This window comes from Microtus ochrogaster, linkage group LG2 (assembly GCF_000317375.1).
Source record: "Microtus ochrogaster isolate Prairie Vole_2 linkage group LG2, MicOch1.0, whole genome shotgun sequence".
Lineage (NCBI taxonomy): Eukaryota > Metazoa > Chordata > Mammalia > Rodentia > Cricetidae > Microtus > Microtus ochrogaster.
This window is the reverse complement of record NC_022028.1, coordinates 48,046,100-48,065,121: the sequence shown is the minus strand read 5'-3', so window position 1 is coordinate 48,065,121 and position 19,022 is coordinate 48,046,100. Positions and strand designations below refer to the sequence as shown.

Below are 19,022 nucleotides of genomic sequence, written 5' to 3'. Positions count from 1 at the left end.
TTTTTTTAAAAAAAAAAGAATATCCAGGGTCAATGCCAAGCCTACCTGGGAGGGCAGGAGGGAATGAACTCTAGCATAAGGGCCCCGATGGCAGGAGAGTCAGCTGTTAGTCTAGCTGGCTCCCTTGTCTAAGTGCACTAGACCAATTGTGTACGTGTTTTTGTGTTTCTCAGCAACAGATCAGATACATTGCCTCTGGCTACCAAGTACAACATCAAGTGCGTGGGGCTGTCTCCAGATGGTCGCCTTGCAATCATCGTTGATGAAGGTAATCAGTCCCCGTGTGGGTAGGCACTGTGTGACAAGGGCATCACCACAGCCAAGCTGAACTTCATAGCATGGGTGCAAGCAACCTGTGCCCATGTCCAGCACCTTCCTGCATTTCATCTCAGATGTGCTGCACCTGGAGTCAGGTGGCCACCTTCTTGCTCTGGCTTCTTGCAGGGGGTGAGGCTCTGTTAGTCAGCTTGGCCTGCAGGTCGGTGCTCCACCACTTCCACTTCAAGGGTTCCGTGCACAGTGTCTCCTTCTCCCCCGATGGCAGGTAAGAGCATCAGTCTCCTGACTGGGTGTCACTGTGGGTGCCACTCTGTAAAGAGCAGATACAGGGTAGTGATCTTGGACCAGCTACTGTCGGTTCCCCGTATCACCTGTGACCCTGTTTCCTCTGCAGAAAATTTGTTGTTACTAAGGGCAACATTGCTCAGATGTACCATGCCCCCGGAAAGAAGCGAGAATTCAATGCATTTGTTTTGGACAAAACCTATTTTGGGCCCTACGATGAGACCACATGCATCGACTGGACAGATGACTCCAAGTGAGGCTGGGGGGGCACCTTGGACCGTCTATCCCCGGAGAGTGCAGTCTCCTTCCTGTAAGCCATGGCTGCATTTTAAAATGTGCCATGTGCCTTCTGGTTAGGTGCAACCTCCAACAGCCAGACTGAGCTCCTGGCTCTGAGTGAGCCTGTAGTATTCTTCCTTCTCTGATCTGTCACTGGAAACCTAATAGAATGCAGATCTTTGTAGAAATAAGAGCCTGTTCAGAGCCGGGCGGTGGTGGCGCACGCCTTTAATTCCAGCACTTGGGGAGACAGAGGCAGGCGGATCTCTGAGTTCAAGGCCAGCCTGGTCTATAAGAGCTAGTTCCAGGACAGGTTCCAAAGCTACAGAGAAACCCCAAAAAAAAAAAAAAAAAGTTTCCATTCAGTTTGTCAAGATCATCCAAGCCAGCTATGCTGTCTGGGAGCTTTAGAGCTGCTGAGGCCTGGGTCCCACCTCATACACTGATTGTCCTTACCCTGAAGGCATCTTGGGTTTCTGTCTCATCTTGGGTTCTGAGGAGAGATTGGTGGTCGTCCATGACGGGTCAGAAGGGGAGCGGCACTGTCATGGCCTCTGAGCATGGTTCTCTATCCCAGGTGCTTTGTGGTTGGAAGCAAAGACATGTCCACATGGGTGTTTGGAGCTGAGCGCTGGGACAACCTCATCTACTATGCCCTGGGTGGACATAAGGACGCCATCGTGGCCTGCTTCTTTGAGTCCCACAGTCTGGATGTACGTACGCCCCTTGCCTGAAGTCCCTATTCTGAGTTTCCATGAGGCTGCCGCTAGGTTGCTTGTGGGTCTTTCGGGATTCGCCCTGGACACTCCCAGGTCAAAGGGACCTTGGTGGAGTTGGAATCCAAAAGCCACACTGGAGGGGCCACCTGATACAAGGGCTCTGGCATCAAATGAACGGCCTGTTTCCAGCCCTGGTGCTTCTCTTGCAGCTGTACTCACTCAGCCAAGATGGAGCCCTGTGTGTGTGGCAGTGTGACACACCCCCTGAGGGCCTAAAGCTGAAAGCCCCTAGGGGCTGGAAGGCAGACCTACTTCAGAAGAAGAAGGAAGAAGAGGAGGAGGAGGAGGATGAAGAGGAAGGGGAGCGAGAAACCACCATCCGAGGGAAGGCCATGCCAGCTGAACAGGAGAAAGTTGGGAAAGTGAAGTACTCACGGCTGGCCAAGTATGTCTCCAAGGCTGAGTATTCTGGGTCTGTGCTCCTGAAGTGGGGACTTTAATGGGGAGCACCTAGACCTCGGTCCAGAGAACAAGCTCCTTGTCTGTAAGCCTGGATTGAGGTCCTTAAGTAGTAGGTGTAAGACCCTGTCCTAAAGGCTAGAGGACTTGCTGCCTCATGGTCTGACAGGTCCAAATGAATGACGTCATATACAGAGACTGTTCATGGCCACTGAGAGCAGAGTTCATAGCTGTGGGTGGGCATATGTGTGGGATGGGAAAGCACCACCCTGCCGTGTCAGGTAGAGGTGGACTGAAGGGCTCTGTCAGGTCTCAGGATGTCCCAGGTAGGGTCAGGACGTAGACCAGGATGGGGTGTGCTTGGTCTCATCCTAGTGGGAGAGCATCCACTGTGCCTGTGGGCAGGTGCCAGTATAGAAGGTTAGAGTCTGCGGGCAATAAAGGAAGAAACCTCTGAAGAAGACTCAGGAAACATAGAAGTGCTCCCAGGGTCTCCCTCATGCAGACAGGACCCGCTAGGGAAAGCAGTATGCTAGAAGAAAACATTGGGCCCGGCAGCTGCTGGTGCTGCTTCTGCAGCACAGGGCTCAGCTTGATCTCGCGTGCCCCTGACTCAGGCTTCTGGGTGCGAGTGGAGACCCAGACCCACCCCGAGCTTGGTGACAGAGCCTGTGTGCCTCTGTCTATTGATCCAGGTATTTCTTGAATAAAGAAGGAGACTTTAACAACCTGACAGCTGCTGCTTATCATAAGAAGATTCATCTTTTGGTCACGGGTTTTGCTTCTGGAATCTTCCATCTTCATGAGCTCCCAGAGTTCAACCTCATCCACTCCCTGAGGTGAGTCTGGCTCGCTGGGACACTTCTATACATGCACAGCAAGGCCCGGGGTGAATGTGCCTGCGGCTTCCCACCAATCCGTGCCCTCCGCGCCAGCCACAGGTGTCGGTCTCAGGTGCCTGGGTGTCCATTTTCTGTCTCAGGAACACAATGTGTTAAAGTGCTAGTTCCTCAAGTAACTGCAGGAAGGTGCCAGTGTGCGGGGACCTGAGCTCCTGCAGCGGGGGACAGGGTGGCCACTTCTGTTCACCCTGCTCTTTCTGTGCCCTTTTCAGTATCTCTGATCAGAGGGTTGCTTCAGTTGCCATCAACAGCTCTGGGGACTGGATTGCCTTCGGCTGCTCAGGTTGGTTTCTCTGCTCTGCAGTAGAAGGGAAACTTCCACCCTAAAGCTGACCTGAAGTCGAGTCTTGGGACAGAGCCCAGTGAAGCCAGACTGGAGCTTGTAAGGCGCCAGAGTGCCACACTGTACCTCCTGTAGTAGAAGCCAGCTCCCCTGGGGAGAGTGACTTTCCTTGGCCTGTCCTGAGCAGAAGCTCAGCAGTCGAAGATGGTGTGTATGGCAAAGAGTCACTGAAGGCTGCAGTCTGTTGATCTTCTGAGGCTCACACTTAAATGTCAGTCCTTCAACTACCCCTTGGTCTTGGCCTGTAGCAGGTGTCCTGGACTTGGCCTCTGCTCCCGTCCAGCAGCCTGCCCAGCTGCAGGTGGTGGGGCCACTCCCCATGCCCTGGGCTGCCTTGGGCTGTGCTCTTAGGGAATGCTCAAGGTGAGCCCAGCCCCAGCTGACTGTACCGCAAGAGTAGTTGGGGACACCCTGTCCCATGCTATGTGTAGAGGTAGGTGTCCAGACAGTACCTTAGCTTTCCTGTACCCACAGGCCTGGGCCAGCTGCTGGTGTGGGAGTGGCAGAGTGAATCCTATGTGCTCAAGCAACAGGGCCACTTCAACAGCATGGTGTCGCTGGCCTACTCCCCTGATGGGCAGTATATCGTCACTGGTGGGGACGATGGCAAGGTGGGCATTGGGCTTCATTGGGCTGAGCTGTGGGTAGGCCAGGTGGGTGGAGAGTTGGCTTTGATTTCTCAGGTTTAACAGCCTTAGTGGGCCCCCAAAAGACTTTAACTATTTAGTGGACTTTGAAAGGAGAAAGTCTTGAGTGTCTGAATGTCCGTTTCTGATTCTGTAAGGGTAACAGTGGCAGCAGCCAGCATCTGAAGTGGCAGGCGCTTACTGGGCCTAGAACTCTATTGCCACCCTCACATGCCCTCAGTCTCCACTTTGGGGGGGCAGTTGGCCTCTCTAGACGTCACCTGGTATAGCCACTGTGTCTGTGTGAGGCTGCATGGACGGGGTCTGGGATGATTGTGTTGATGGCTCCCATATGCTCCTGCTATAGGTCAAGGTATGGAATACCCTCAGTGGCTTCTGCTTTGTCACTTTTACGGAACATTCCAGCGGGGTCACTGGTGTAACATTTACCACCACTGGCCATGTCATTGTCACCTCCTCCTTGGATGGAACTGTGAGGGCCTTTGACCTTCACAGGTGAGTTCCCCTCCAAGCACTAGGGCTCCAGTTCCTGTGTGGTCAGGCACTCCAGAGGTGCAGGTGTGTATTGCAGTCTGCCTTGACCTTATTTGTTTTCAGGTACCGGAATTTCCGCACCTTCACGTCTCCACGCCCCACGCAGTTCTCCTGTGTGGCTGTTGACTCGAGTGGAGAAATCGTCTCTGCAGGGGCTCAGGACTCCTTCGAGATCTTTGTGTGGTCCATGCAGACGGGCAGACTTCTTGATGTAAGAGCCATCTGCTCCCCTGAACCATGCATGGACTTAGGGTACTGGGTGGCAGGTGGGCTGGACTGTCACTGCTTTCCGCCTTATAAAACCAATGCCGTGGCTGGGGCTCAGGGACCTGGGTGCAGAGCTCGGCCCAGAGCTCCATTGTAACAAGCTGCAGCGGTTAATGGAGGGGTTGGCCTGGCCTTCCCACACTCCCTCATTACAGCCTGCATCAGTGCTTCAGCCCTTCCCACATCCACCTCTGCTCCTCTGCCTCTGTAGGTTCTGTCTGGCCATGAGGGGCCCATCAGTGGTCTTTGCTTTAACCCAATGAAGTCCATCCTGGCCAGTGCCTCTTGGGACAAGACAGTGCGCCTGTGGGACATGTTTGACAGCTGGAGGACCAAAGAGACCTTGGCTTTGACCTCTGATGGTGAGCTGGGGTCTGCAGACAGGCCAGGGCCAGAGCTATTTTTCTCTTGTCACTCTCCAGCCTTGATCTCCTCTAGAGTGCCCCCTCCTTGATCCTAGCTGAGTGTTTGGCATGAGCTCAGTGGGGGTGGGGGTGAGAATGATGCTAGACCCGCAGAGGCAGCAGCCCCCAAGGTTGGTGTTGTGACCAGAGGAAACTGGTTGTTTAGCCCGTTGGCAGGCTGCATCAGGCTGGGAGCCCTTGGGCTTTTGTCAAGTTCCCTGTTGCTTTCCAGAGCTAAAACCACTGAGTCCCAGGGAGTGCCCGGAGCAGACTGTGCTACCGGGACCTGTGTGCTTCCTGCCTCAGACCTGTCCTTAGGTTCTGTCACCTGCAGGAGGCTGTCACTCTGTACTGCCTCGGGGTAATCTTGGTGTGACTCACCTCCAGCCTGACAGCCCTCTGTCAGACTTGTGTGTCTTGGCACCAAACCCCCTCTGCATCATCACCGAGGTAGCCAGTGGTGCTGGTTTGTTCCTGGCTGGACTGTGCTGCCTTTCAGGGTTGGTGCTGCTCTCCTGGGCCTGATGTTGGTCTCTCTCTAGCCCTGTCAGTGGCTTTTCGGCCTGATGGTGCAGAGCTAGCTGTGGCCACACTGAACTCACAGATCGTCTTCTGGGACCCTGAGAACGCTGTACAGGTGGGCTCCATCGAGGGCAGGCATGATCTCAAGACAGGCAGGAAGGAACTGGACAAGATCACAGCCAAACATTCAGCCAAGGGCAAGTGAGTGTCAACTCTTCTGACAGGAGTCGGGGGTGGCCAGCACAGGGCACAGAGGCTCCTTTTCTGGCTTGTTTGCTAAATGCAACTAGTCCCTAGTTTAGGTGGGTGGGGCCTGAGCCTCTATAGCAAAGAGATCCAAGCAAGTCCATATCATACCCATTAAGGAGGTGCTGTGGATTTGCTGGTCTTTACACTGCAGATAAGGAGTTCTCCAGTTGGCAAGCCATTGCCATCAGCCTGGTGTGGTCCCATTGAGAGGCTAAGAGGGCCGATGGCATGTGTGCTGCTTTTCCTGCCCTCTTGTGCCCAACTAGAACCACATAGTTCTGACCGATTCTGGACTGTCATCCGTGGGCCCCCTAGGTGGTGCCATCTGGCTATGTGTTGCTTTGGGGGTCATAAGGTTGCTAAGGTTGACCAGAGAACCTTGAGCAACAATAGTGTGAGTGTGTCACTTTGGGGTTCCTACCTACTCCAGGTGACTTTTGAGTCCACATAACAAAGTGCTTAGTGCTTGAGGAACTGTGTCTCCCTCCCAGGGCTTTCACTACCCTGTGTTACTCTGCGGATGGGCAGAACATTCTGGCAGGAGGCATGTCCAAGTTTGTGTGCCTTTATCATGTCCGGGAGCAGATCCTGGTAAAGAGGTTTGAGCTTTCCTGCAACCTGTCTCTGGATGCCATGGAGGTAAGCAGGTGTTTTGGCTGCATGGGCCTTGAGTGAGCCAAGGGGTTGGCACATGGCATGTGGCTATGGCAAAGTGGGAAGGCTTGACTGCCCAGAAGAGTCCACACCCCCAGGGCCTGACATCTTTACCTTCTTTGGGACTGATACTGCTTGGTTAGGTTGCTTGGAAGACAGGAGCGTTTGGCATAAACTGGCTCAGGACAGTTAACAGGCTTCTTCAGAGCCCTGTAAAGGAAGAAACTAAGGAAGGAAGAGAACAAAGGCAGGTCTTAGCCAGGCACAGCTTTCTGCCTGTCCTTGCCCTCTGTGCAGCCCCAGTGTTAAAGGGCTGTGTCCTCACTACCCTTCGGGTATCTGCCTTTTTTGTTCACCAGTCTGCCCAAAACCCTCCTCGTACTTCGGTTTGCCTCAGGAGTATGGGTGAGGCCTCTGAGCTAGCCTGTGGCTGCCTACAGCTGTCTTTGTGAGCATGCGTGTGTGCATGTGTACATGCACATTCTCTGGAGGAAGGTTCTATGGGCAGGGTCCACTATCAGTTAAGGCATGGTTGGTGATATGGGCAAGAGTGAGATGAGGGTGGCTTCTATCCTAGGAATTTCTGAACCGAAGAAAGATGACAGAGTTTGGCAATTTGGCACTCATTGATCAAGATGCTGGGGAGGAGAATGGCGTCGCAATTCCCTTGCCGGGTGTAAGGAAAGGTGAGCAGATGCCCCTTTACCTGTCCACCACCTACTTTTCTTGATGACACTGCTGTTTCCTCCGTGGGGCTGCAGTGAGGAGTCTAGCTGTTTCTGCATTACCTTTCTGGAGGCTTTCCCTGGGCCAGCCAGAGCTGTCTGCTGGCCAGCAGATGCTCTCAGACCTGTGCGCTGATGCCCAGCTCCCTGAGGCACAGCACTATGACAGGGTTAGAAGGGCTGCTTCCCTCCTGAACTCTGAGAAAGCTGTTCTTTGTAGGTCCCTGTGACTGTCGTTGGGCAGCACAGTGGACCTGAAGGCTGACCGCAGAGGGCAGTCAAGTAAGTACAGTTATTTTTCCTCCTCAGGTGATATGAGTTCCAGACACTTCAAACCTGAAATCAGGGTAACTTCTCTGCGCTTCTCTCCCACTGGTGAGCCTGGGTAATCCTCATTAGCAGGTGCCGGTCCTGATAGGTGTCAAGGCCTTCGTTCTCAGGGGCAGGGTTAAGCTGCCGCTGGCAGGCTCTAGGCATTCATGTCCTGGGGATAGGAAATGGCTGGTTCCATGTTTAGCCTGGCTCTTGATGTGGACAGCTGTGAAATTCCTTCCATACCATACTAGCTATAGTGGGGTCCTGAACCCTGTTCCTGGGAGTGGCAGTCCAGGTGTCCTTCCTAGGTGGCAGACTCTCAGAACCTCAGCTACTGCTAGTGCCTCTCTCCTTCAGTGTGTTCAAGGGTCTGCCTAGGCCTGAGGCTTGCTAGGTTTGTATCCTCCGTTTCAGCAGCCTGGGTCTAGGGTCCTGAACACTGCTGCACTGGTGGAGGGGACAGGGTGAGGTATGGTGTGTTGTCGTTCTGTGTCAGACATGTTTGAAGGTGATCACCCTGTGTCTCACTTCCCATTGTGGGAGGTAGACCAGCTGTCCATAAACCACAGCCTGAAGCCCAGATCTGTCCCATCCGCCCTGTTACACAATTGTGCAGCTTTGGTTTTCTAAGATAGGTCACCACTGATTGATTATGCCCAGTGTGTGGGCACACCCTTGGCATGGGTAGCTTGAGCAACTGCAGCACAAACTATGGCCTTCAAGGCTCAGGTCTGTCCTGTTCTTCCCTGTTTGGGAAGCCTGCTGACTCCTGGATCAACCCGAGGAAGTGGGCATCTGAGCCACAATCCTGGGAGAATGTCTGCCAGCAGTCTGTTGACAGCCACTCTGAAGTGGGGCCTAAATGAGCTTTCAAGTTTTGAGGAAGTTCCTGTGCTGCTTGCTCCATAGGGCGCTGCTGGGCGGCCACCAGCACAGAAGGGCTCCTCATCTTCTCTCTGGATGCCCAGATGCTCTTCGACCCATTTGAGCTGGACACCAGTGTGACACCTGGGCGGATCCGTGAGGCACTACGACAGAGGGAGTTTACCCGTGCCATCCTCATGGCCTTCCGGCTCAATGAGAGGAAACTGGCACAGGAGGCCCTGGAGGCTGTGCCACAGGACGAAAGTAAGCCAGGACCACCAGCCCTGTTCTGCTAATATAGAGGAACTCCATGTCCATCCTTCCTGGCAACTTCTTTGCAAACTGAGCCTGGCTTTTCTTTTGCAGTTGATGTTGTCAGCGCTTCCCTTCCTGAGCTGTATGTAGAGAAAGTGCTTGAGTTCTTAGCTGCCTCCTTTGAAGAGTCCAGGCACCTTGAATTTTACCTTATATGGACCCAGAAGTTACTTATGTCACACGGACAGCGGCTGAAGTCCAGGTATAAAATGGGTTCCCCCTTGCTCTTCACCTGCTAGTCAAGTCACCGAGCCATTTGATCATGGCCACAGGGAAGCTTTCTCTGCACACGCACACTGACAACTTCTTCTTTCCAGGGCGGGGCACTTGCTGCCTGTGGTCCAGTTCCTTCAGAAGGGCCTCCAGCGGCATCTGGATGACGTTTCCAAGCTGTACGTGCCTGGGGGTTGGGGGGGGCCGGGGCAGAGTAGGGCTCGTGAGGCTGATACTAGTCAGGGTTGCTCCCTGTGCTGTCTGATTTGGGGACAATACTCTGGTGTCACAGTGCACGTTCTGCTCTGCTGGGTGAACTGTGATCTGAGTGTGATGATCACCTCTGGCTGTCTGGCGTTAAAGTGAGGACACACGAGCACTTGCACAGTTGTTCGGGTGGAGGTAGGATATGCCTGAGATGTAGTGAGAGCCTGCCACCCTGGGGATGGTCACTTCAGAATTGCAGGATCAGGCCGCCTAGCCTGGATTCACACATCGTCTCTGGGCGATGAGAGGTGGCTGTGCATCTTGTTGCCAGGTAGAGTTGATTTCTGGGATCTGACCAGTGTGTGCAGGTTTCCCTGGTATGGCAGTGTTGATAGAGTATATAAGTATATACAGTATTTTGACAGTGCTAGCTAGAATGAGCCCATGTCAGTCCTTCCTTTCCTCAGCCTCCTCCAGGTGGTTTGTGGTGATCTGTGAGATATCCTGTCTACTAGTCTCTCCATTCAGGTCCCTGAGAGAGGCTGGCACCTGGGCACTGTGGTCCCATAGTCCTCCTGATTATCTTTATAATGCTTCTGAATCTAGAGCAAGCCCTTCTTCCTTGTGCCCATTTTTCCTGCCTAGCTGCAGGAAGACTGGTGTTGGAGGTGCTTGTGCTAGGGTATGGTGGTCTGCTTGGCTAAGCTTAATTAATCTTTCCCTGGCTGATGCATCCCTGACTCCACAGATCTGTAAGAGAATACTCTCACATCTCCATTTCCTCCTCCAAGCCTTGTTCCTGGTTGTTTGTTTGTTTTGCCAAGGCATAGTAGGCATTTTTAGCTTTGTGTACATTTGTGAGGCAGCCCTGTTTGATAGCTATGGCACCCATAAATGCAAGGTGCGGCTTTTCCTTTCTGCTGGGTTTTGCTCTCAACCATGGCTCTGGCAGATAAGGTCTGAGACTTCCCCTTAGTCCTGTGAATGTAGAGTCGGCCCCTGGCTCTGTAAAGGCTTTAACGGAAGGGCCAACAAGGAGAGCAGGCCAGACGCTGCCCTACACTGGGTGCAGCAGGAACTGAATCAGCCTGAGAGAGGAGGAGTAATTTTGGGGAACAGTTGCATCCAGTCCTGCTGGTGGGGGCAGAGTGGGACGCTTTTGCTGACCTAATGTCCTGTGTCCCCAGCTGTAACTGGAACCGTTACAACATCCAGTATGCTCTGGCAGTTTCCAAGCAGCGGGGCGTAAAGCGCACTCTGGAGCCTTTAGACACAGAAGAGGACACAGACGCATCTGATGATGACAGTCTACACCTACTTGGGATTGCTGCGGATGATGAGGAAGAAGAGGGGATGCTGGTGTAGAAGCCCCACCTCACAGCCTGACTGACTGACTGGAGATGCTGGTGTAGAAGCACCGCCTTATGGCCTGATTGGAGATGGAACCACTGCGCCAGAGCCCAGAAAGTGAGCGATGCCAGAGGCCTCAGAACCCTGCAACCAGGACTCTTTTGCTGTGAGATTGCACATGCTACCATGAGGCAGCAAGCCAACCTTTCAGGTCCAGGGTTGGGATGCATACCATGGGCACGTGTGTGCTGTAGGCCCAGAATGCTGGCATTGTGGTGATCCTGCATATAGACTTCTGAGAAGTGTGGACTTGGAAGCTTCTGCCGGTTATTTATATTTTTAATACGGACTTCTGAGAATGAACCTTTTTTCCCAACTTAGGGTTGGAAAGCTTTTTTAAAAATGTGAGGACCTTCCAGGACAGGCTCCAAAGCCACAGAGAAACCCTGTCTCAAAAAACCAAAAAAAAAAAAAAAAGTGAGGACTTCACTTCTCGACTTTGAGTTCCTGATGTTTATAGTGTGTCCTTGGTGAGACATTGTCTTCAGCTAAGCAGGAAAGACCAGAGTGGCTGTCTGCTCAGGCCTGTGGCCCTGGTCATCTATAGGTATACGGAGTGAGCCAGAAAGTGTGCTGGGCTGACGCAGGAGGGTGGATGTGACAGCTCACTGCTGGCTAGGGAAGCCTGCCCAGACCAGTACCAGTGTGCACAGGTTACATGGGAGAGGGACAGTCCCTTCATGCCAAAGGGGTGCTCTACTGATACTTCAGCGGTTGACCAACTCCAGCGTGTCAGCTCACCAGTGAAGTCTCCCACAGATCCCAACTCTCATGCCGGAAACTGCCCATTGGCCTCTGTCCAGGCCGCAGGAATTTATCTATGTGACACCTAGTGTCACAGTTGGGGTGCGCCATTGTCCTGGTCACCTGAAATACACTCAGGCTTGACCACGGTATGGAGAGAAAGCAGAGCTCAGCCTGGTATCTCCGGGTTTCCTGTTCCTGCACAGTGTTTCTGTGTGTAGCTCGGAATGGGGGCTCACGTCTTGCCTGCACAGGGTCAGGATCCCGGCTGCCCAAATGGGGCCTCACTTGTTTTAGTACCCTCCTGAGATTTCTGTTTGCATCCGTGGATACAGTTTTTTGAAGCCCTACCCTTTTTGTCTGTGTGTGGTGCTGAACGTGGAACAGGGCTTGGGGAGTGGCAGGCAGGTACTACCGAGCCACACTTCAGCCATCACCCATCTCGAACTTGAAGTTTAATTACTATACCCTTTGGAGTGCCTTTCAGGCCTGCTTCTCGGTAACCATGCCCATTCCGCCCACCCCTGTGGACGAGGTCAGATGCAAATTGCTGCCACTCCATTGAGTATCTGTGCCCAGGCTTCCAATAAATATTGGACCACCACGCCCACATCTTTGCATTCCCTGGCTTCTACATACGCTCTACTCCCCAGGCCTATCTCCATCATATGTCTCCTAAATGTGAAAGGGCTGCCATCTTAAGATAGAAACACCTGGCAGCTGATTTCCAAACGCTGTGCTAAGGATCGCCCCCTAGGAGCTGAAAGAAGCCACCTTTGACAGCTTTCACAATGGTGAGGAACCAGCAGTCACACTTTGGAAGCTATGGACACTGGACTGTAACAAGCCTTCCATCAAATGCAGCCACCACAGCTTTAATCCCAGCACTCAGGAGGCAGAGGCAGGCAGATCTCTGTGAGGTCGAGGCCAGGAGTTCAGGACAGCCAGGGCTGTTACACGGAGAAATCCTGTCTCCAAAACAAAAACTGAAAAAACGAAAGAGTAGGTAGGTGCTCGCTCAGCTTTCCTCTGAAGCAGCCAGTGCACCGTGATTGGCAGAATCGTGACCAATGAGGAACCTGCAGGGGAATTCAGAACACACTGGGTGATGGGAGAAGCTAGGCTTGCGCAGTTACGACCCCATTGTTTGGGGAACTACGCTGTTTACGGGCATTTTTGGTGATTGCACAGAATGGAGCTGCAGTGGGCAATCTGGGTGGCCTACTCCACAATGAGTGCCCTTCAAGCACTAGTCAGGCAGGGCCCAGCCTGCCTCCAAAACACTCATGGCAAAGTCCTAAACTGGCAACTGCCCAGACTTTCCCCAGCCCTCTCAAAACCGGGGAAGGGGCGTGTCCCGCATATGGCCGTGCATTGGGCAGGTGCAGTCCGGCCTACCAGTATCCTTTGTCGGGGGTGGGGGCGGCATGTTCTGAGCTCGGCGGCCGGCCGGGCATGCTCGATAATCTTCTCCAGAGCAATTAGCCGCTATTCCTACGCTCTGTTGACCACTGCGCGGGCGCGGTCCCGCCCACCGGCCCTCAGGGGCGGAAAGGGCGCGCAGCGCGGTCCTCCATTGGCCAGGAGCGACTCCGCCCTACTGCGCACTAACAACGCTGCTGTGTGTCCTTCACTATGGCCGCCGTCAGGGCTCTGGTGGCGCCGAGGCTGGTTTCTGCGCTCGCACCGCTGTCGGGACGCCACCATACTCCCTCCCAGCGCGCTGCCCTTCACAGCTCCTCACCGCGGCCCGGGGCCAGGGTGGCGTTGGTGAGTGCATGGCCAGACAGACTCCCAGGCCAACCTCCTCCCCTGGCTCACTCCCCGCAGACTGGGGTCGCCCAGCTGGCCTCCCAAGGTCGGCCTCTGCAGGAATTCAGCCTTCCTCTCCTCTTGGTGATTTCCTACCGGGCCCTTCATCAGTGCCTCTCCTCCTGCAGGTACTGTCGGGCTGCGGAGTCTATGACGGAACTGAGATCCACGAGGCCTCTGCGTAAGTCCTCAAAGTTCGTAAACACTCCCTTGGTTTAAACGGCAGAAACATAACCACATACAGTGAGTTCACATGGTGTTAAGTTCAAGCCCACAGTTAGCACAGGCAAGACTAAAAGATGCCTCCTGGGTCCTGGATGAAGGCAAAGTGCCTGGCAGCAGCCTGGGGCCCAGAACATACCCCCCCCCCCCAAGCAACATCTGCTGAGTCAGCAACCGCCGCTGCTCACCAGTCGGTAAAAGGAATTGTAGAGACCGCTTGGCGCACCTACCTACGTGCTCTGGTTCCATCCTCCCCTCTCAGAGGTCTATTAGTGCAACAAGGCCGGGCGGTGGTGGCGCACGCCTTTAATCCCAGCACTCGGGAGGCAGAGGCAGGCGGATCTCTGAGTTCGAGACCAGCCTGGTATACAGAGCTAGTTCCAGGACAGGCTCCAAAGCCACAGAGAAACCCTGTCTCGAAAAACCAAAAAAAAAAAAAAAAAAAAAAAAAAAAAAAGGCAACAAGGTGTCCTACAAATTAGGAATCCCTCCCTCACATCCTGCACTTGGTTAAAGTTCATTTGTAAAATGAGTCTACAGGACACTTTTGGAAGTCACACCATGTTGGATTTTCTCCACATAGGATCCTGGTCCACCTAAGCCGAGGCGGGGCTGAGGTCCAGATCTTTGCTCCTGATGTCCCTCAAATGCATGTGATTGACCACACCAAGGGACAGCCCTCTGAGAGCGAAAGCAGGTATGGGGTAAGGGATGGACCGTTCAGGACCCCTCTTCCCACGGCAGCTTCTGTCCTGCAGCCTTCTAGGTTATGCGGTGGAACATGTGTTCTTCACACCAGCCGTCATCCAGCTGTTCTGGAAATGCGCAGCCATGGGCACAGTGGTTCTGACCTCCCTGCGAGCATTGTGAGAATGGCAGTAGCCACTGTTGTCCTCCCTCTGGATGTGAGGTGGTCGTGGTGTGTTCTTGCTAATCATTGTGTGGCACTGTGTTGTGTCCCTCTAGCTAATTTACAGCTACTTTTTTTTTTTTTATTTGGTTTTGGTTTTTGACTTTTTGAGATAGGGTCTATTTGGCCCTAACAGGCCTGGAACTCACTGTGTATGTAGACCAGTCTAGCCATGAATTCATAAGAAAATCACCTGCCTCTTCCTCCCAAATACTAAGATCAAAGGCATGTGCCACCATGCCCAGCACAACTACATTTTTGTTGTTGTTTTGGTTTTTCAAGACAGGGTTTCTCTGTGTAACAGTCTTAGCTGTCCTGGAACTAGCTCTGTAGACCAGGCCAGCCTCAAACTCAGAGATCTGCCTGCCTCTGCCTCGCAAGTGCTAAAATTAAAGGTGTGCACCACCACCACCTGGCCACTACTACATTTCTTATCTGAGGCCTGCTTGCAAGGTGGCCTGAGGGCTGAGACTGAAAGAGTAGGGAGGGGAACTTTAACTGCTCAGGCTGTCTGTTGGGATCCCAGCCATTTCCTTCTCTGTCCAGGCCCCAGGCCCCTGAATTTGCCCCTCCTCCCGCATTGTACCAGCCCAAGTAAGGCAGTGGTAGCTTCCTGCTGTGTCTGATGTTCAGGTGGCCTCAGGCATCCTCAAAAGTAGTTTCCTACACTACCCCCCTCCGGTGAGGAGCACTGAATCCTGCCTGCTGTGGATACTTGGTGGGCCTCCAGTTGCTACTGGCCCCTGATTCCAGGTAACCTATTGTGGATCCTGAGGCCAGCCTGCAAGGCTTGTTGTTTGTGTAGGTCACTAGAATCCTGTCATTGTTTCCAGATGTTGCCTGGATGTGCGAATCGGGGAGAATTCAGTCTCCACGGAGAATTCAGTCTCCACGTGTGAGCCTACTCATTTCTTGAGCCATATCCAAGAAAAGTCTCCAGTGGTGCCTGTGTCCTGGCCCTGCCTACACCCTGATCCTTTGCTCCTTCTGTGTTCTTTCCAGGAATGTTTTGGCAGAATCAGCAAGGATTGCCCGAGGCAAGATCACCAGTCTGGCCCAGCTCAAAGCTGCCAACCATGATGCCGCCATTTTTCCTGGAGGCTTTGGAGCCGCCAAAAACCTGTACGTGTCCAAGTGTAAGGGTCTAGAGCACAGTAGTGCCAGCTCTTTTACAAGGGGCTGGGGTCTGCCGGGCGATGGTGGCGCACGCCTTTAATCCCAGCACTCGGGAGGCAGAGGCAGGCGGATCTCTGTGAGTTTGAGACCAGCCTGGACTACAGAGCGAGTTCCAGGACAGGCTCCAAAGCCACAGAGAAACCCTGTCTCGAAAAAACCAAAAAAAAAAAAAAAAAAAAAAAAAAAAAAAAAAAAACAAGGGGCTGGGGTCACTTTAGCAAAACCAGCAGGGGGTTCTCTGCTTCTGCCTGGAAGCTCTCTGGGTGGGCTGGGCAGTCTTATTGACCTCCATGCTGTGAATCAGGTCTCAGCAAACTCTGCTGGCTTGTCCTTGCAAATGTCAGTTCTCACACAGAGCTGTCCTTCCGTAGTGGTTTGAATGACAGTGGCCCTAGGCTCATATGATTGAATGCTTGGTCCCTATTTGGTAGAATCCTTTGGAAGGATTAGGAGGTGTGGTGTGGTTGCAGAAAGTTATCAAAGGGGGTAGGCCTCAAGGTTTCAAAATTCACACCAGGCCCATGTAGTCGGTCAGTCTCTCTGTCTGTCTGTCTCTTTGCCTGCCAACTTGGAATCAGATGTAAGCTCTTAGCTACAGCCCCAGTGCCATGCCTGCCTGCTGCCATGCTTCATGCCATGCTTGTTGTGAACTAACCCCCTGAAACCACCTGCTGGCTGGTGAATGAGAAGCTAGATACACAGTTAGGCATTCAGTGTGATAGACTGCCCACCTGGCATGTGGCCACGCTGGGACACACTGCTGTCCAGTGGGCCATCCAGAGACTATGGGGCCACCACTGAGCAGAGCCTCTCCTCTCGTGGCAGGAGCACGTTCGCCGTGGATGGGAAGGACTGCACAGTTAACAAGGAAGTAGAGCGCGTCCTAAAGGAGTTCCACGGGGCCCGGAAGCCCATCGGGTAGGTGATACACAGGGGTTCAGGAGGATGCCAGAGGGTTGTGGGAGTTCCTAGCACATTGCCAGCTCTTGGTATGATAGCTCCACCAGCTGGAACCCAGTTAGACCAGCAATGGCCTGGGAGTGTGGTAGAAGTGGGATTGGCCCCTAGGTAGGGCAGTCATGTGAGCCCAGCCCATGTTCACTAGGCCCAGCTGCCCACCTCCTGTGTCTCAGGGCTGCTCACTTTGGTTTTGAGTCTTACCAGCTTTGACTGGCCTGGAACTCACTATGCAGACCAATCTGGCCTTGATTGAACTCGCAGAGATCCATCTGCCTACTGAGTGCTGGGATTACCACCCGTGCCGGGGCAGCTCACTTTTGAAGGTCATGAGGTCATGCAGGGCTGTTACCTACCCTGGGCACTCTACACCAGTGATCCTCAACCTTCCTAATACTACAACCCTTTAATACTTGTCCTCAAGTCGTGGTGACCTCCAACCATAAAATTATTTCGTTGCTACTTTATAACTGTAATTTTGCCACTGTTAACAATCATAGTGTAAATATCTGATGTGCAAGCCCTGTGAAAGGTCGGTCCATCCCACCCCAACCCCTGGTTTAAAGCCGCTGCTGTAGACAGTGGGCCACCAGATGGCAGTACAGAGTTTGGCTTCCCTGACCCCTCAGCTTCCCTCGCAGCCATCTGTGCCCAGGGCTGCCCAGTGCCACAAGCCTGGGGACCAGACATCCTCAGTCCTCGCTCTCAGCGTGCTCCCCATGCTGACACAGCTCCTTCAACTTTCAGCTTGTGCTGCATCGCGCCTGTCCTCGCAGCCAAAGTGATCAAAGGTGTCGAGGTCACCGTGGGCCACGAGCAAGAGGAAGGTGGCAAGTGGCCTTATGCTGGAACTGCAGAAGCCATCAAAGCCCTGGGTGCCAAGCACTGTGTGAAGGGTGTGACCATATCCTTTCTGGCGGTCGGTCAGTGTGGTGTCAGGTAGCACATTAGTGTCATTCATTTGGTCATTGAAGGTGTCTGGCGGACAGCCTTCTCTACAGGGATTATGGTTGCTGGGCTTACTTTAAGGAAGCCCCTGGCAGGAGGACAGGGCCTACCCGTGTTGAGGGGTGGAGCTAGCTTGGTATGCCACAGACAGGCTGGTGGTATACTGACTCCACAGCTGGCCAGGGGATCCATATTTCTGCACGTCAGCCTGGAGTCTACAGCTGCAATGCCTGGTCCCCACAAGGTTAGGTGGTCTATGAGGAGTGCCGGCTAGGGCAGGACTCTGGGACCTGGAGGATTAGGAACTGTTGCTGGTGACCACAGAAGGAAATAAGACAGTGTGGGAGAAGTGAGCAGGGCTCCTAGCTTGCTCTAGCGGGCCCCTCAGTTTCCACTGCTGAAGCCTGAGTTTTACCTCCCCCTGCCATGTGGGGCCAGCATGCAAGCTGTTATCAGGTAGTGTCCCCCTCCCCAGTAGGTCACATTTTCTTTCTCTGAGCACCTGTGAGTCGGGAGCTAGTCCCCCTTGTTTAGTTGGGTGACAGCAGTACAGCAGGTGCGGACTTGGTACCGTGGTGTCCTTGAGCAGCAAAGGAGCTGCAAGACAGAGTGGATGGGCCTCTTCCCCGCATTCCCTGTGGTCCTGCCCGGTGCTGTGTTTTCCCTAACAGCTACGCACGAAGCTCATGTAGACCAGAAAAACAAGGTGGTCACGACCCCGGCCTTCATGTGCGAGACAGCACTCCATCACATCCACGATGGGATTGGGGCTATGGTGAAGAAGGTGCTGGAACTGACAGGAAAGTAGCACTGCCTGGGCTCCATTCAGCAAGGACAAGAGTTGCCTTTTTGTTAGAAGAATTGTTGCTTTCTGCCTGAAGAAGGAGCTTTGCCTCCACCCAGCTCCTTCTACCAGCAAGAAGCTCAGAGCTCCTCCATGGGCCCCAATAGCATCGGGAGCTTCAGCAGTGGGGGCCTGCCCCTCTGTGTGTCCCCATTGGAAGAATCTGCTTGAAGCATTTACATTCTACAATCCTAGGTCAGATGGACCGGGGACTCAAGTTTTAAAAGAAGAAAACATTTTAGGTTTTCATTATCAGACCCCTGTGTGATAAGCAGACAGACCTTGTTTGTGGATAAAGAAACGTTCTCGCACCCAAAGTAAACACAGGCTAACTAAAGCCAGGGGAATTCTGTAGCAGGCAGTCCCTGCAGCCACAGAATAAACTCCTTTCCACACTGGAAACTACTTTCTGCTGTGTCTCAGGCCTTCTGAAACTAGTGAATGGTACCCATACTGTGAGGTTTCGATGAGTCCCAGGGAAACGGGGAAGTCCCCAGGAGTGGGCCTCTGTATGCTGGCCCGCTGCCGGGTCTAGGAAGCTGCCCCAGGCTGTGAGATTGTGGGACCTGGGTAAAGAAGGAAAAGTGAAGGGCGGTGGTGCCCTGTTGCTGCCCTCTGCACTGTCTCCTTATGGAAAAGTGTCAGAGTGGTCTGGTGGAGGTCTGAGCACACTTCATCTGTTCCAGAACATTCTCTTCTGGACAGCCAGGCAGCCTGAGGGTTCCTTGGCCTTGGTAGCAGGGACTGTAGCACTGCACTGGAAGACTCCTTTAGCTCAGTTATGTCAGATGCTGGGCAGAAGTGGAGTTAGGCCAGG

At 53.4% G+C, this 19,022-nt stretch overlaps 2 protein-coding genes across 2 annotated transcripts in view; both read left to right on the top strand.

The window, feature by feature from the left end:
* Pwp2 (PWP2, small subunit processome component) overlaps window positions 1-12,191 on the top strand; it is a 14,725-nt gene extending 2,534 nt beyond the window's left edge. Inside the window, exons 3-21 of the mRNA XM_005360281.3 lie at window positions 174-268; window positions 445-544; window positions 674-817; window positions 1,421-1,556; window positions 1,772-2,007; window positions 2,717-2,860; window positions 3,136-3,206; window positions 3,741-3,877; window positions 4,260-4,408; window positions 4,511-4,658; window positions 4,926-5,076; window positions 5,661-5,841; window positions 6,381-6,528; window positions 7,121-7,229; window positions 7,578-7,643; window positions 8,493-8,711; window positions 8,814-8,964; window positions 9,080-9,154; window positions 10,370-12,191. Of these exons, the coding sequence (XP_005360338.1) occupies window positions 174-268; window positions 445-544; window positions 674-817; window positions 1,421-1,556; window positions 1,772-2,007; window positions 2,717-2,860; window positions 3,136-3,206; window positions 3,741-3,877; window positions 4,260-4,408; window positions 4,511-4,658; window positions 4,926-5,076; window positions 5,661-5,841; window positions 6,381-6,528; window positions 7,121-7,229; window positions 7,578-7,643; window positions 8,493-8,711; window positions 8,814-8,964; window positions 9,080-9,154; window positions 10,370-10,547 (2,638 nt within the window). The 3' untranslated portion in view covers window positions 10,548-12,191. The remainder of the gene's footprint in view (window positions 1-173; window positions 269-444; window positions 545-673; window positions 818-1,420; window positions 1,557-1,771; window positions 2,008-2,716; window positions 2,861-3,135; window positions 3,207-3,740; window positions 3,878-4,259; window positions 4,409-4,510; window positions 4,659-4,925; window positions 5,077-5,660; window positions 5,842-6,380; window positions 6,529-7,120; window positions 7,230-7,577; window positions 7,644-8,492; window positions 8,712-8,813; window positions 8,965-9,079; window positions 9,155-10,369) is intronic.
* Window positions 12,192-12,928: 737 nt separating this feature from the next.
* Gatd3a (glutamine amidotransferase like class 1 domain containing 3A) lies at window positions 12,929-18,614 on the top strand. The gene is made up of 7 exons (XM_005360278.2): window positions 12,929-13,106; window positions 13,277-13,329; window positions 13,954-14,067; window positions 15,283-15,402; window positions 16,282-16,374; window positions 17,161-17,317; window positions 18,041-18,614. The coding sequence occupies exons 1-7, from the start codon at window positions 12,972-12,974 to the stop codon at window positions 18,167-18,169; spliced, it is 801 nt and encodes a 266-aa protein (XP_005360335.1). The 5' UTR covers window positions 12,929-12,971; the 3' UTR covers window positions 18,170-18,614.
* Window positions 18,615-19,022: the final 408 nt, after the last annotated feature.

Coding starts and splice junctions, on each gene's coding strand:
- Gatd3a (XM_005360278.2), top strand. CDS start 12,972: ATGGCCGCCGTCAGGGCTCTGGTGGCGCCGAGGCTGGTTTCTGCGCTC. Junction 13,107..13,276: donor CCGGGGCCAGGGTGGCGTTG/GTGAGTGCATGG, acceptor CTCCTCCTGCAG/GTACTGTCGGGCTGCGGAGT. Junction 15,403..16,281: donor TTTGGAGCCGCCAAAAACCT/GTACGTGTCCAA, acceptor CTCTCGTGGCAG/GAGCACGTTCGCCGTGGATG.